The following is a 14,187-nucleotide window of genomic DNA, read 5'->3' on the forward strand; positions in this document are numbered from 1 at the left end:
TGGGCAAATGTGGATAGGGGATATCAAAACGAAGGGCTATGCTATCTCTGAGTCTGGTCTGATTCTGGACCAACGGTATTAATCTTTGTAAATTCTGTTTTCAAAGTATATGAAATAAACAAACTGGTAACCCTTTGGATCCAACTCGGCTTTGTTGCAAAAAATCATTCTGTCATGGCAACCATCTCGGCTACCACCACCCCTGCAGCTCTTGTTCACAAGACATTGCCCAGGATTGCATCCCCAGTCCCCATTGGTAAGTATTTTATTGGATTCTTTTTCAAGGGTGGTCAATGGGCATTTTCACGTCAAACTGCATATTGAACTTGCAGGGTTGCCAACAATGGGAAAGAAGGGGAAGGTGATGATGATGTGTAGCATGGAGAAGAAGAGTGAGAATGGGTCTAACATGGGGATGAGTGCATCATTGCTGGCAGCAGCCTGTGCAGCAACCATGTCAAGCCCAGCCATGGCTCTGGTGGACGAGAGAATGTCCACTGAAGGAACAGGACTTCCCTTTGGATTGAGCAACAACCTCCTCGGGTGGATCCTGTTTGGTGTGTTCGGCCTGATTTGGGCTCTTTACTTCGTCTACACTTCCTCCCTGGAAGAGGATGAGGAGTCTGGGTTGTCCCTCTAAAACCCAAACCTTATTTCCTTCCTTTGTTCTTCATTGCAAATATCATGTATGAATCAAATGAATGGAGTATGGCTTTCCTATATTGTAGCAAAACTTTTTTTTTTCCATTCTGCAATAAATTTTGATTTTGTTTATCTCCGTTGTTTCTCGATTGATGTATCAATCGACTCAATATGAACATGGATATAAGATTAAGAGGAAATAACAGGGAATATGAAGGGGACTCTACCTCTGCCTCTGCCTCTCCGTCTGCCCTGTATATGCTTGCTTGGCAATCTGCACTGTATTTCATCCTTTACCAATGGCTACTCAATCCATTTCTTCAGGCAAAACAAGTTGTTTAAATAACAGGGAATTTTTGGTATCAAAAGCAATTTGAAACCATAATCAATGCTAAATTATCAAAAGCAATTTGGTTAAGTTCATCAGCAATTATTGAATGATTAAAATAAATTAAGCTTAAATCATTGCTTACAAGTGTGAAATTATTCGATGGTTAGGATAGATTTAGCATGGTGAAATTCTTTTTTGAGTAAAGTCTTGCAGATGTAGTGTTTAACTTATTCTTTTCATGTTTGTGAATCATTTGGTCTACGCATATTTTTTTAGCACACCTCACTATTAGACTTGAGTTTTCTATTAGTATTATAGCCACACACCTAAAGTATTTGGTGATTCAACTATATATTCACCATTTTTAGATGAATTTAATTAGGAAAAAATATAAGTATGTAAAAATTAAACCCAAATCAATCATAAGAATTAAAATTAAAATTTTAAAAAATATTTTTAAATTCTTAAAATATTCGTGGAAGTGAGTTTATTGATTAATTTTTCATTTTAAAAGAAAAGAAAAACCCTAAAAAGCCTAAACAAAAGAACATTTCCCATAAGCCTCTCAACTCAAAGCGCTGCGTTTCTTACCAAAACCAAAACCAAAACCCATCGCTGACACCGAAAACGACGCCTACGGTACGTCATTCACCTTCTAAAACCCATCCCGACGCCGTTGCTTTGCTTTCTCCCATTGCCTTATCTCTGTCTGTTGCTTTCTCTCGCTTTGCTAATCTGTCCAATATTGACATTGGCTGATGCCTGAACTGAAGCCTTTTAGGAAATTTGAAAGTTGGTAAGCTCTTTTATTTGAAACTTATAAGGTTAATATATGAACTAATTTAGCTTTGAATCTTTAGTCTTTGGGTTAAAACGAAATTTTGTTGGAGAGATGTGAGAATAAGAAATGAAAAAAAGAAGTCTTATATTTAATTTCTGAGGGATGTAATTTTGTATTTAATCAAATTAGGTGTAATCTGGATTGTTGATATCTGCTTGTTTGTATTTGTTCTGTTAATAGCAGTTTGTAATTTGGTTATCCCTAGACCCAAGCTTCAAATTTACAATAGACTAGGAAACTAAATAATGTAAGTTTTGAAACCCTAAACTTGAAATTGATTTCTACTTGAGTCATAATATTTCTAGTTTTATTTGGTTTTCTGTTTTCTGTCCTGTTGCTTGTTATTGTGTCTCATCTACACTCTTTCTCTGTTTAATTGAGAAGGAGAATTTTCTTAAAAGCTATCGGTTTATCGGAAATAGTGGACCATTATCCGTTACATAGTTCTTTGCAGCCCACTGCTATTGATGTGAAATTTGTTCATACCACTTTTTAGGTCTCTAGTGGCATCGAATGGCACCGCTACCTCAAAATAGCGGCAGCGACACCACTAGGTTTAATTGTTTTTCCCTTTTCTTAAACAGAACTCTTGGGTTCTTGCAATCCCATTTATGTTCAGTTTATTGCCCATCACATGTTTGGGATAATGCCTCAATCTAGTATTCACTTACTGACAGTTTTCTTTTGATTATAAGATTCTTGAAACTTTAAAACATTGAAGACAGCAAAAGAATATGTTCTATCTAAGCTTAATCGAGCACACTTTGCGGTTACCACCTCATATTCTTCACCTTCCTGTTGATGAGGCTATTAAGTCAGAGTTGGAAACCCTTTTCTTAGATAAGGTTTGTACTTTGTAGTACTATATCTTCCAACATATTCATTGTTTCAATGGTTCTTTTCACCCCCTAAAGTATATTTGTTGAACTATGTTTTGATGATGATTAATGAATATTTGTAAATTATAATATAGGTTATTGCAAAATTAGGACTATGTATTTCAGTATATGATATCAGGTCAATTAAAGGTGGCTTTATCTTTCCCGGGGATGGTGCTTCTACTTATACGGTATTGCTTTCCATTTTCCCCTTCTTTTGCCTCCCGTTTATGCGTGTTAAATTGCTTTATGCGGGACATATTGATTCATATTATTGCTTGTCTGAAGTCTCAGAAGTTTGACAAATCTTTTTTCTCTTTCCTGTTGTGGCAGGTTGAGTTCAGATTGATTGTGTTTCGTCCATTTATTGGCGAGATTATTGTTGCCAAACTTAAAGAATCTGATGCTAGCGGCTTGCGCTGTAAGTCTGGAAGAATATTTTTCTACTTATATGGTTTTGGTTGTTTGGTGTAGACAAATCAAAGTTTGTGTTTCTTTTCCCTTTTGAATAACTATTGTCCTTTATCATCTTTATGTTGGTGCCAACAATGACCTTCTGGTTTAAAGATAACATAATAACCATAATTTGGTTTAGGCATTAAATAAGCCTGATTACGATAGTCTATTCTCTAACGAGTGCCTAGTTCAGGGCAATACGAGCTGTTGAGAAGACATTTCATGTAGAAAAGAAATTTGCTGGTGGTGTGTGGAGCTCACCTTTTTTTCCCATCAATGAATTGGAACTCATTCTATAAGCTTAGGTAAAACGTGAAAAGGAATAAAATAAGCGATACTTCCAATCCTTTCTAACACTTCAAGTTTTGATAGTAACAAATTCTAAGTGGAGGCCAGGAGGAGAGTTAGATTCTTCGACAGTTCTATTATTTGGCCACTAATTGCTGGTTTGCCTACTTGACATAACCTTGAGCTTTGTCAAATTTCATGACATCTTTTCTTGTTATTGCGATCAAAGATAAAATGACCAGACATAGGTGGTCTATTCTTTGGGCCAATTATAGTCTCATCAACCATTTCCTTGTCAAATACCATTTGTGAAATATCTACGTGGTTCTGTAATTTGCAGTGTCACTTGGATTTTTTGATGACATTTACATACCTGTCCACCTTTTGCCGACCCCGTCCCGCTTTGAAGCTATCCCTAATACTAGGTAAGAACTAGTTTATTGTTTATTCATCTCTGATATAACCAGAGCTAGAACTCACAGCTTCCACTCTTAATTTTCCTTGTTTATTTATTATTCACTCTATGTCAGTACGTTTACTAATGTGTTGATTACCATTTTGAGGATTGCAGAAATCAAGGCAGATGGATATGGGACTTCGGAGATGCAGAAGAAGCACAGTCCGAAGAACCACGATTTGTTATTGATGGGTCAGATCCGGTATGTCTTGTGATATTGTTGCAAAAGTTTCCATAAATTCTGTTGTATACCTTTAGTGACTTCAGCTGTTGTTAATCACAGATTAAATTTCGAGTTGATAGTGTTATTTATCCTTCGATTCCCCTTGAACAACCAGAGAATTCGAAACCATTTGCCCCGATGGTGATTACTGTAAGTTCATCTTTCAATTGTTTCATCCTAATTCTGTGAAAACCAACTTTGCACGTAACACAAGATGGAAAGGCAATTATTGTCATGTGTAACAAGGATCATGTCTTCTTCTCCTAAAAGAACCAAATGTTGAGTTGTATGCTTGATTTCTTCAACATTTGTTTCATTGCAGGGAACGATAAACTACGATGGTTTGGGGCCGGTTTCGTGGTGGGAGGAAGCTGAAATGATTCAGGAGGACGAATAGGCTCGCTAGCATTTAGTCCTAGTTGTTTATAGTTCTCAACACAAGGCTTGACAAATATTTTTTTCACCTGTGGGTGTTTAGATCATGCTTCTCCCTAACTACCAGAGTACATGAGCTCCATTTGCTTGTAGATTAATCCAGTCAACCCTAACCAGCTGACAAAAATGCTTAAAATCGAGGAACCCAAGTTGTAGTCTATTGGTTGAGTGTTTACTTTTCTTAAAAATAGTTTGTGTTCGAATCTATCAATGTACCAAAAAAAACAAAAACTTAAAATTGTCAACACAATTTTTGTTGTTACATCTTTTATCTTTCTATCTTTACACCTCTTTTCCTAATATGTTAAGATTGGAGGGTGAGATTTTAATTTTAATTTATTTAATTATAAAAGATTAAATAAGAATCTTTTAATTTTGTTTCTTAAATTAAAAATATTAAATAATTATATACTACATGGTTAATTATGTTATAAATTAGTATTTTTTGGATGAAATAAAATTAGATAGGTTATATAAACAACTAAATACAGTCCCCATGGCACCATATGTTATTGGAGTTAAGTAGGGTTTAATTTCATTAATTTACTAGTTTTTGGGCGCAGTAGTCTCCAGCTAAGCGAGTTTTCCCATAACCATCCGTTTGGATGAGCTGTGAAGTGTTTCAATCCAATTTTTGCACTGCATATTGGAGCTCTCCGTTTTGACTGAAGCTTTATCCGATAGTGAAAAAGTACTTAGTTCACAATAATACTCGTACTTTTATCTATAATTTTTTTTATCTAATAAATAATTTAAATTGATTATATATTAATTAAACTATTTATATTAAAATATATTATTACATGAATTTATAAATTCATATATTTTTAATAATTTCGTAGAAGTAAAATATTTTTAAAAACTTTTATTATATATCATCTTTAATCTAATATTGTTAATAATCATTTTCTAATTCAATACTATAATTATATTTGAAACTAAAAACTAACTCTATTACTATTTATAATTTTACTATTGTAGTAATTAATTTTACCATCCTCGGCTGTTTTTATCGTGACCGAAAGTGGATGTAAAAACTCGAAATACTGTAACAAAACCGGCGCGCTTTGTTGCTGTTTTGGAACAGCGATGTTTCGCGCTATGTTGTCTTTTCACTTTGACTTAGATGTCCTCACTTGAGTAACAATAATGGAGGCATTTATTTTTGGTATTTATGAATGTATAAAAAATTGCTTTATAAAAAAAATGTATAAAAAATCGCATTAAATTTAACACTATATTGCATACTGTATTTTAATTGAGTGAAATTCGGAAAAAACAATAGTTAGAAAATTTATAATATAAACGCCCTAGATTGTTAGCAGAGCACCTTATATTTACTATTATTGACTCGCAACTCGAATGAATCTGAGTTTGTATGTTAAGTTCGCAGATTGAACTTACAAGATGTTAAGTATTAAGAAGAGAAATATTTATGACATGTGATCACATAAACATATATTAAGTATGGCATGCATGATAATAATGTAACAAATTTAAGGCTAGTAAGTGAATTTGTCCAATTTACTGCATAGAGGCAGCCAGATACTGAAATATTTGTTCTCATAATTCCATAAATATCATTAAATTAAATAAAAGAAAAAAAATGGCGTTGTTTTAATTTAATTTAATTTTATTGTTTAACGTTTTCCACATTGCCAGTGTCACCTACCAAGGTAGAGGGTAAAACAGTAAATAAACATCGTAAACTAGGCACTGGCGACGCTCCTCCCTCGTAATAATAATATTATTATAATTTTCCATTACAGGTTTCGAAAACAGGCGCCAAAAGTAGCCATTTCTCCCGCCCCTCCCCGCTGCCTTTATTTTTCATCTTTCTTTCCTCTCTAATCTCCCACCTAAATCCATCCCCGTCTCACTTCAATCTTTCTCTTTTTTTTTTTTTGTATTTCCTTCTTCGTTTACGTTTGTCGACGGCGATGCACCACCCACAGCCTCACATTTCTACGCCAGCCTCCGCTTCCTTTGCTGCCGCTGCGGCGTTTGACTTCAAACCGGCCAAGCGTCGCGGCAGTTACAATTGTGGCAGATGTGGTCTTCCTAAGAAAGGCCATGTTTGCCATCTCAACAGTAGCACCAACCCTACTTCGATTTCTACTCCTACCTCATCTCCATCTGCCGTTACCGTCGAAAATTCCTCCTCCGCCTCCCGTCCACCTCACGCTCCACCCGTACGCCAGTCTTACACGCATCTCCGACGTGCGCTTTCCTTTGACGACATCGAAACCCGCGCTGACTCGCCGGAACACGATTTAGATGATTCTGATTCTCCCTACCCGGGTACGGATCTTGATCCGGATAATGAGATGGTCTCTGGTGGGCTACCGGCTGGGTGTTTGTGGGAGGTCTTGAGGAGATTGCCGCCGGCGGGTCTTTTGGCGGCGGCGAGTGTGTGTAAAGGTTGGAGGGAAACGACGAAGAGGTTGTGGAGGGCGGCGGAGGAGTTGAGACTTATGGTCCCACCTAGGGGTCAGCTCAGGTTCATCGGATCGGTTTTAAAGAAATGCCCGAGCCTCGTTAGGCTTTCTCTAAAGATGGAAAGGTTCGGCCTAAGCCAACGTTAGACGGATCTAGGATATTATTGGTTGGATCGGTTGATACCAATGAAGATCGTGATAAACTCATAAAATGATAGTTGATTTGGTTACGATTTAACAATACATAATCAGTATAATGAAGGAGAAATTGATCTATAATGAAAACGCCGTGAAACTAAAGAGCTTAAACCAATGCAATATTTAATAAGAGCTTAGATTAACTTTTGAACAAAAAATTTTGATTGGAAAATTTTTATTCACTTGGAGAGATGTATCCCAACAATTTGTTTCATTGTAAGGAACAGTAAAAATGGTTTTCTGTTTGCATAATTTTGGGGATCTGTAGGGAGGGGGTTAATGTTGCTTTTGGACTTTTGTTGACCCTTTGTTTTACTCATTATTTTTCTTGTTTGAGTTTTACAGTGATGTGGATGCAACGATGCTGGCCTGCATTGCGTTTTCTTGCCCTAATTTGGAGTCTATGGAGATTTCTACATCTAATACGGCTGTCAATCGGATCACGGGGTATCATTTATCTTCTCCCTCCTTTTTCTTGTAATTTATCTTTAGGTCTTTAAAATAGTATATCTAGTTGCTCGGTTAATAAACTTTGCTACTCTTGTGGTTGCTTCATTATCAGGGCTCTGAAATGGCTTAGATCTAGCTATGTGGTTGAATTTATCAGTTGAGTGGTTAAAGTTGGGGGTTAAAGTTGGGGTGAAATGCATAGAAATATCTAGTTGAGTGGTCTTGGTCAATCTTTTTTCTTTCTTTTATTTTCGTGACCCAACTCATGTTTGTAAATATTTATTTGCTCTTTATTGGTCTAGGACCCTGTCTATTCACACTATGCTAAAATTCCTGTTTATGATTGAATCCGATATATTATTTTTGTTTGTTTTGGATTTCAAACTGTTTAATGGTTAATGTTTTTGTCATATTTTGTTCCGTGTCTTGATTATGTGTAATTGCAATTTAAGTTGGCTTAAGTTAATAAATGGTAGATTAAGTGATTCTGATTAACTTTTAATTAATGTTTCATGTATAGGGATGAATTGGGTCGTTTTGTTGCTGATAAACGCTGTCTCACGAGTCTTAAGATGGAAGGATGTTCTAATTTAGGGGGCTTTGTCCTCTCTTCATCAAGTCTATCTACACTCTGGCTCTCTGATCTTTATTCTCTTTCCAAGATGGTAGCTTTTTCATCAAGTCCTTTTTTTGTTTTTCCAAGTTTAAAACTTTTTTGGGGCATGTTAGTGAATTTGTGTTTATATGTGCCTTGTACTGTAGGTTTTTAATTGTCCCAATTTGAAAGAGGTATCCTTAGAATTTTCTCGCCAAGAAAATGATACTACCGATCTTACAACCATGGTTGATGCAATGGGTAGAAGTTGCCCAAGGTTGCAAAACATACACATTGCATCAGTTCGACTTTCACATGCTGTAGTGCTTTCTCTTACAGCTGCTAATTTGAGGTTTGTTGAACCTTTTGTTCCACACGTTCATTTTTATATCACACAAGAACCTATAGACTTTGCTTTGCTTTATCAGGAGTCATAGCATTTAATGGACTTGTTTTGTTCAGTTTTCCAGCAATGGCATACTTTGTTTCACAGATTTCTGCATTTGGCGGATAACTAGTCACAGTTTACTGATTGTTGTCTATATTATTCAGGGGCTTGCGGATGCTTTCGCTTGTTCTTGGCTCAGAAATCACAGATGCATCTGTTGCTGCTATTGCTTCAAGTTATTCAAAATTAGAATTGCTTGATCTCAGCGGGTATGTTTTCCTCCAGCTTTAAATGGTTAATCCATTTATCTGGGCTGGTTCTAAGGGGTACCTTTTTATCAATTAAACATATGTCCTGATGCTTGCTGCTTCGTCTCAGGTCTAGCATCAGTGATAGTGGCATTGGAATGATCTGCAATGTGTTACCAAACACACTGTCAAGACTGCTCCTTGCTCTTTGTCCTAACATAACTTCAAGTAATTTTCTTGTCTAAGATTCACACCTATATCTCCGGCATAGCCGTATTTATCCTGTGAATGTGCTATTTTTACCTAAATCTATTCATTTATGCGTTTCTCCGCTTTTATCAGGTGGAATTCAGTTTGCCACAGCTCAACTACCTCTTCTTGAACTTATGGATTGTGGGATGACCGTATGTGATCCTGATTCCCAGAATTCACCTTGTGATGAAAGTGGTGATAATGAACTTCCAAATGCATTGAACAATAAACTGCACCTTATGTACCAGAAGCTTATTATTAAACACAGCCGACTAAAAAAACTCAGCTTGTGGGGTTGTTCTGGCTTAGATGTGAGATCTTTTGTCCTTAATCTCGACTATGTTGCCAATTTCTTCTTAATACCCTATGCGGTTCTTATTTGGGAATCTAAATGCAGGCTTTATGTTTGAACTGTCCCGAACTCAATGACCTAAATCTCAACTCCTGTAAAAACTTGCATCCAGGTATCGATCTGCTAGTTTGGCCAGTTGAGTATACTCAATTTATTTTTTTATGATTTAAGATCTCATAAACTCTGTTTTCATAGAGAGATTGCTCCTTCAATGTCCAAGTTTACAAAATGTGCATGCGTCAGGATGTCAGGAGTCGTTAATTGGAGCCATCAAAAGCCAGGTAAAAAAACAATAATTTATTTGAGCTCCATTTTCCACTTGTTAACTCAAGTCTTCAAACTGCAAATGCCATCTCTAATCACATCCTCTTATTAGTCAAATTTCGCCTTTATTTAGTCTTTTGCAAATGTTGGTAATGCTAGGTGAGTGATAGCATGGCATCTTTGGAAAACCAATTTCAATGTAAACGATTGGCTGATGGCTCCAAGAGGGTTCGTGCACCAGATTGCCTGAGTCAAGAGGTAATAGTTTTATCAATGGCAGAAATTGGTTTGAAGAATTGGACTCTGTTATTAACAAATGCTTTCTTTCATTACATTGTTGTTGCATCTGACACATTCCCATTCCCATTCCCATTCCCATTCCCAGACCTATTTGATATGCTTTGATGCATGTGAAAAGTCACATTTGGCTTATAAATGAAAATTGCTCAGCTAAGTTGAATGCTTGTGAAAAGTGGAAGAAACCATGATAGTTATGCCGAATAGAGAAATATAAAAATTGAATCATCTAATATGAAGTAATGTTGGTTACTTTGCAGGCAAATGATGATAAAAAACGAAGAAAGGTTGTGGAACAACAATGTAAGGTGCTTGTGGACTAAAATCCATTTTTTGTAACCACTACTTTGCACAGCTTTTCTTTGAAAAGAATAAATAAAAAATTATTGTGCACAATTGTTGTCTGTTATCATATTTCCTAGGTCATAGGCCTAAACATTGAACAGATAGTTGCTACTTCTCAAATAATTTATGTATGTCCTTTTTTAAGGACTTGGTACTTCTCTCATCAAAAAGGAAAAAAAACAAAGTTGAAAATTTACCAAGTTTTTGTTCGAAATTATCAATGGTCTCCAATAGATTGTTCCTTCCTATACTGATACATCTACATCTAGGGAGTAAATGGGAGGTATTCTTTTAATTGATGAGAGCACAGTAGCTTGGATCGAGAGTTAAAGTTGTAAAGAAAAGAATGTTTCTTGGCAGCAAAGTAATCTGAAATTTTGACAAGAGAAATTAGTACAAACAGCAACGGGCAACAAGATCAACAAAGAAAATATCTAAAGATTGAAGAAACTTAGAATCCAATTTTGGTTCAGTCGGGTATGAGTTGATCTTGAAGGAATTAAAGGTCTCTTGCATGTGAAAAATGTTTGAAATTTTCTAGTTTTGAATTTAACAAAGAGATCAATTGAAATAATGGAAACAACCAAGAAAGAATGAGGAACAAGGTCATAAATGATTTCCAATAGAGAATTTAAAACTAGTGTTCGAATGATTTCTTGAGGCATAAGGATGGATTCTTGGTGGATTTATTGGTTCTTGATCATATTTGAAAATAAACAACAAAAATCAATAGAAACAAGTGCAAGAAACAATCAGACATAAGAGAAGAAGTCAAGAAGAGGATTCGGTTGAAGGGGAGATTAGATTGCAAACAACAAATGTGTCTTGATCCCCAAGAAGCATGAACAGAACTTGATTTGCATGTTTCCTGACTTGAAAAAAGCTAACTAGCAAGATAAACAACAAAGATGATGAAAATCGAAAGGAAAAGGTAGGAAATACTCAACTGGTTAAGTGTTTTGAGGTTTTTTGGAAGCTAAGAATGTTGGAATCGACTTGAAGGAATTGGAACTTGGAAACTTGAAAATCAACAAATAAATTGATACAATGGAGCACAAAAATCAAAGAGTAGAGTAGAGAAGAGAGAAACAAAGAATGGAAGAGAAAGAGAGAAATGAGAATTTCGTTCGATAACAAAATTGTTTAACTGTTTCCTCACTGTTTCTCTGCTAAAAAGAACCAAAGAATATGTTATAGGGAAAATTGAAATTCGATTATGACTATTACAATGATATCTAGAACTTAAACACACCGTTTCAATAAACGACAAATCATGACAAGAAAGTTTTTCAAGAAAATTCAATATGCTAATCTAGGGACCAATTTGTAAAGAGTATAAAACTACAAGGTTAAATAATAAATGACTAATGATGGTCGGTTGATTTCGATGCGGTTCGCTATTCTTCAAATGAGGGACTTAAATCGCTTAAATTACTAAGTGGTTCAATTTTCTCTCTCAATCTCAATTTTACCAACTTAGACAAATTAATCTGGTTTATCACTCAACCTCTTCGGTTAATCCAAGACTAATGAATTGGTGCACAAAAATATTATCTCTCGGTCTCACTTGTCTAGATATTCCCTTAGGGGCATCAATTCCTAATTTTTTAGGTCTATTCCACTTAGTCCAATTTATTATGATTTAGTCCATTGTCCAAAAAATCAACTTACCCACATCTCTATCAACCAACCCCCTTTAGGTTTTAACTACTCATGGTAAAAATAAAGCTAATGAACATGGAAATAAAAAGTAAATAAGCCATTAAAGTAAAGCTTGAGAAAAATATAAAAGTTTGGATTTTTATGTAAGAAAACTTAAAGAACATGAAACTAAAGGCATTTAACAAGAAAATCTAAAGCAATAAATATAAAAGGAAAATTTTTTAACTAATTTAAAGTAAAAGAAACTAAAATACATTAAACTAAAACTAGAAATGTCTTATAACCAAGGTACAGGGACTGAAAGTGCAAATAAACCTAAGCTATAGTGATAACTAACTTAACGAACACTAAGAACAATAAGGAAGTGCAAAAAAATAAACTTTAAAACTAAGAAAGGAGAAGAGAAAATAAAAACCCTAAAAAAGTTGCAGAAAAACTAAAGAAACTAAAGCTAAAAACTAAACTAATGTGTGTCTCCTCTCTCTTCAACCAAAATTTGTTGTTTTAGGCTGATGGCTAATAAAATTTCGTTGCATATGTCCAATCAGTTCCACTACTAGCTCGTTGAAAGCAAAAATGAATAGAAATGGATAAATATAAAATATTTGGAAATGATTAAGGTTTTCTCCAAAACGAAAATGGATAAATGAAGTCATTTGGAAATGAATGTGATTTTTTCCAAAATGAAAATGAAAATGACCTGAAAAATGATTTTATATTTTTTGAATTAAATGAAGTTCGAAAATGGAAATAAATCATTTGGTCATAGTGAACTGTTGAATGCGAAAATATTAAATATATTTTCTCATAGATTCTTTTACGGTAAAGTCATCATGATTTTAACAAAATTAGAAATTGATTGAGAAAATTATTTAATTGGAAATATATTGAAGTTTATTTTTGAGAAATAGAAAAACAATGGATCAAAATATAATGTATTAAATTAAAAGTTTGGAAAATATTTGTAATTGGACCCGATATAGAAGAGGCCCAAAAGCCCCTTACGTAATAAGGGGGGATGACAAACCCTAGTATGATTAATTAGGGTTGTCACCCCCTACATCCTAGTTGAACTAGGATTTTGTTTTTCTAGTTGAAATAAAATTCTCTAATTCAACAAAGGTTCTACATTCTCTCCTTATAAATAGATGGCACTGGTAGGGCTATTTGCACAACTTTCAGATATCGTTATTCTGCCCAAGAATAGATAGACTTTTATTCTCTAAGAATTAAATATATTTTCTGGAATAACGATTCTATTGGTTTCTATTTTGAAGAGAGGATTTTCGTTTTCACCCCCTAAAAAAAGAAAATTATTTCTAGTTTCTGTGTTTGATTTGTTTTGTTCAAGCCTACAACAATTCATGGTACTAGAATAGTAGAGAAGATCATTTGGTTGAAAGTAGAGAACAAGGATCCTTCTATCCTCAAACACAAGTACGATTTCGATCTAGGGTTTATGGCTATAAATATCACAAACTGGTCAATTTTCAAATTTTTTTTATTTTTTTCTATGCAAGAAAACTATTTTCGAATCGAATTTTTTCCAACATTAATGGTTACCATGAGATAAAATAGAACCATATTGGGAGAACGAATTTACCCCAAAGAGATTAAAGATGTCCTATGAGGGTAACACATTTATGACAAGGTTTATGGACGAGCACTGATCAAGTTACTTTCGTAATGGTATGTCATTAGGGAGAGCTCAGTCTCGATACTATAGTGGAATAACTTCATGACTAAATGAGTTTATAATTAATAGGCGAAAAGCTGAAACTTAATTATAAATCAATTGAACCCTAATCATATATGTCCAATTGGTTCCTCCGCTAGCTTGTTGAAACCATAAATGTATAGCATGTTGAATCAAATGAACAAAATTGGATAGAAATGGTAAAGTTTGAGAAATGGGAAACATTTGGAAATAAATGTGGCTTTCTCATTAAATGGAAATGACCTGAAAATTAATTTATGGGTTTTTGAATTATTATTAATTAATTGAAGTTCGAAAATATAATTAAATTAATTATTCACAGTGAATTCGTTGAATGTAGAAATATTAAATATATTTTCTCATAGATTCTTTTACGGTAAAGTTGTAATGATTTTAACGAAATTAGAATAAGGTTGAGAAAATTATTTAA

The 14,187-nt window shown here is 34.5% G+C and overlaps 3 protein-coding genes across 5 annotated transcripts; all 3 read left to right on the forward strand.

Annotated features, from left to right (window-relative positions):
* Positions 1-87: 87 nt before the first annotated feature.
* On the forward strand, positions 88-774 carry LOC105766728 (photosystem II reaction center W protein, chloroplastic). Its single transcript, XM_012586311.2, has 2 exons — positions 88-256; positions 333-774. Exons 1-2 carry the CDS (start codon positions 175-177, stop codon positions 638-640), a joined length of 390 nt encoding a protein of 129 aa, XP_012441765.1. The 5' UTR covers positions 88-174; the 3' UTR covers positions 641-774.
* A 742-nt stretch (positions 775-1,516) lies between these two features.
* LOC105766668 (DNA-directed RNA polymerase III subunit RPC8) lies at positions 1,517-4,813 on the forward strand. Of its 3 annotated transcripts, XM_012586253.2 has the most exons (9): positions 1,517-1,769; positions 2,311-2,368; positions 2,510-2,659; positions 2,788-2,883; positions 3,026-3,113; positions 3,777-3,861; positions 4,008-4,095; positions 4,177-4,266; positions 4,439-4,813. In XM_012586253.2, the coding sequence occupies exons 3-9, from the start codon at positions 2,549-2,551 to the stop codon at positions 4,511-4,513; spliced, it is 633 nt and encodes a 210-aa protein (XP_012441707.1). In that variant the 5' UTR covers positions 1,517-1,769; positions 2,311-2,368; positions 2,510-2,548; the 3' UTR covers positions 4,514-4,813. The 3 variants fall into 3 exon arrangements, with proteins under 3 accessions (XP_012441707.1, XP_012441721.1, XP_012441685.1); XM_012586267.2 differs by lacking the exon at positions 2,311-2,368; XM_012586231.2 differs by lacking the exon at positions 1,517-1,769 and having other exon boundaries at positions 1,785-2,659.
* Positions 4,814-6,327: 1,514 nt separating this feature from the next.
* On the forward strand, positions 6,328-10,595 carry LOC105766657 (F-box/LRR-repeat protein 17). The gene is made up of 11 exons (XM_012586205.2): positions 6,328-7,114; positions 7,533-7,634; positions 8,158-8,302; positions 8,400-8,584; positions 8,785-8,889; positions 8,999-9,096; positions 9,211-9,431; positions 9,518-9,584; positions 9,668-9,753; positions 9,896-9,994; positions 10,294-10,595. The coding sequence occupies exons 1-11, from the start codon at positions 6,492-6,494 to the stop codon at positions 10,354-10,356; spliced, it is 1,794 nt and encodes a 597-aa protein (XP_012441659.1). The 5' UTR covers positions 6,328-6,491; the 3' UTR covers positions 10,357-10,595.
* The last annotated feature ends 3,592 nt before the right edge of the window (positions 10,596-14,187 follow it).

Source organism: Gossypium raimondii, chromosome 7 (assembly GCF_025698545.1).
Source record: "Gossypium raimondii isolate GPD5lz chromosome 7, ASM2569854v1, whole genome shotgun sequence".
In the NCBI taxonomy this organism is placed as follows: domain Eukaryota; kingdom Viridiplantae; phylum Streptophyta; class Magnoliopsida; order Malvales; family Malvaceae; genus Gossypium; species Gossypium raimondii.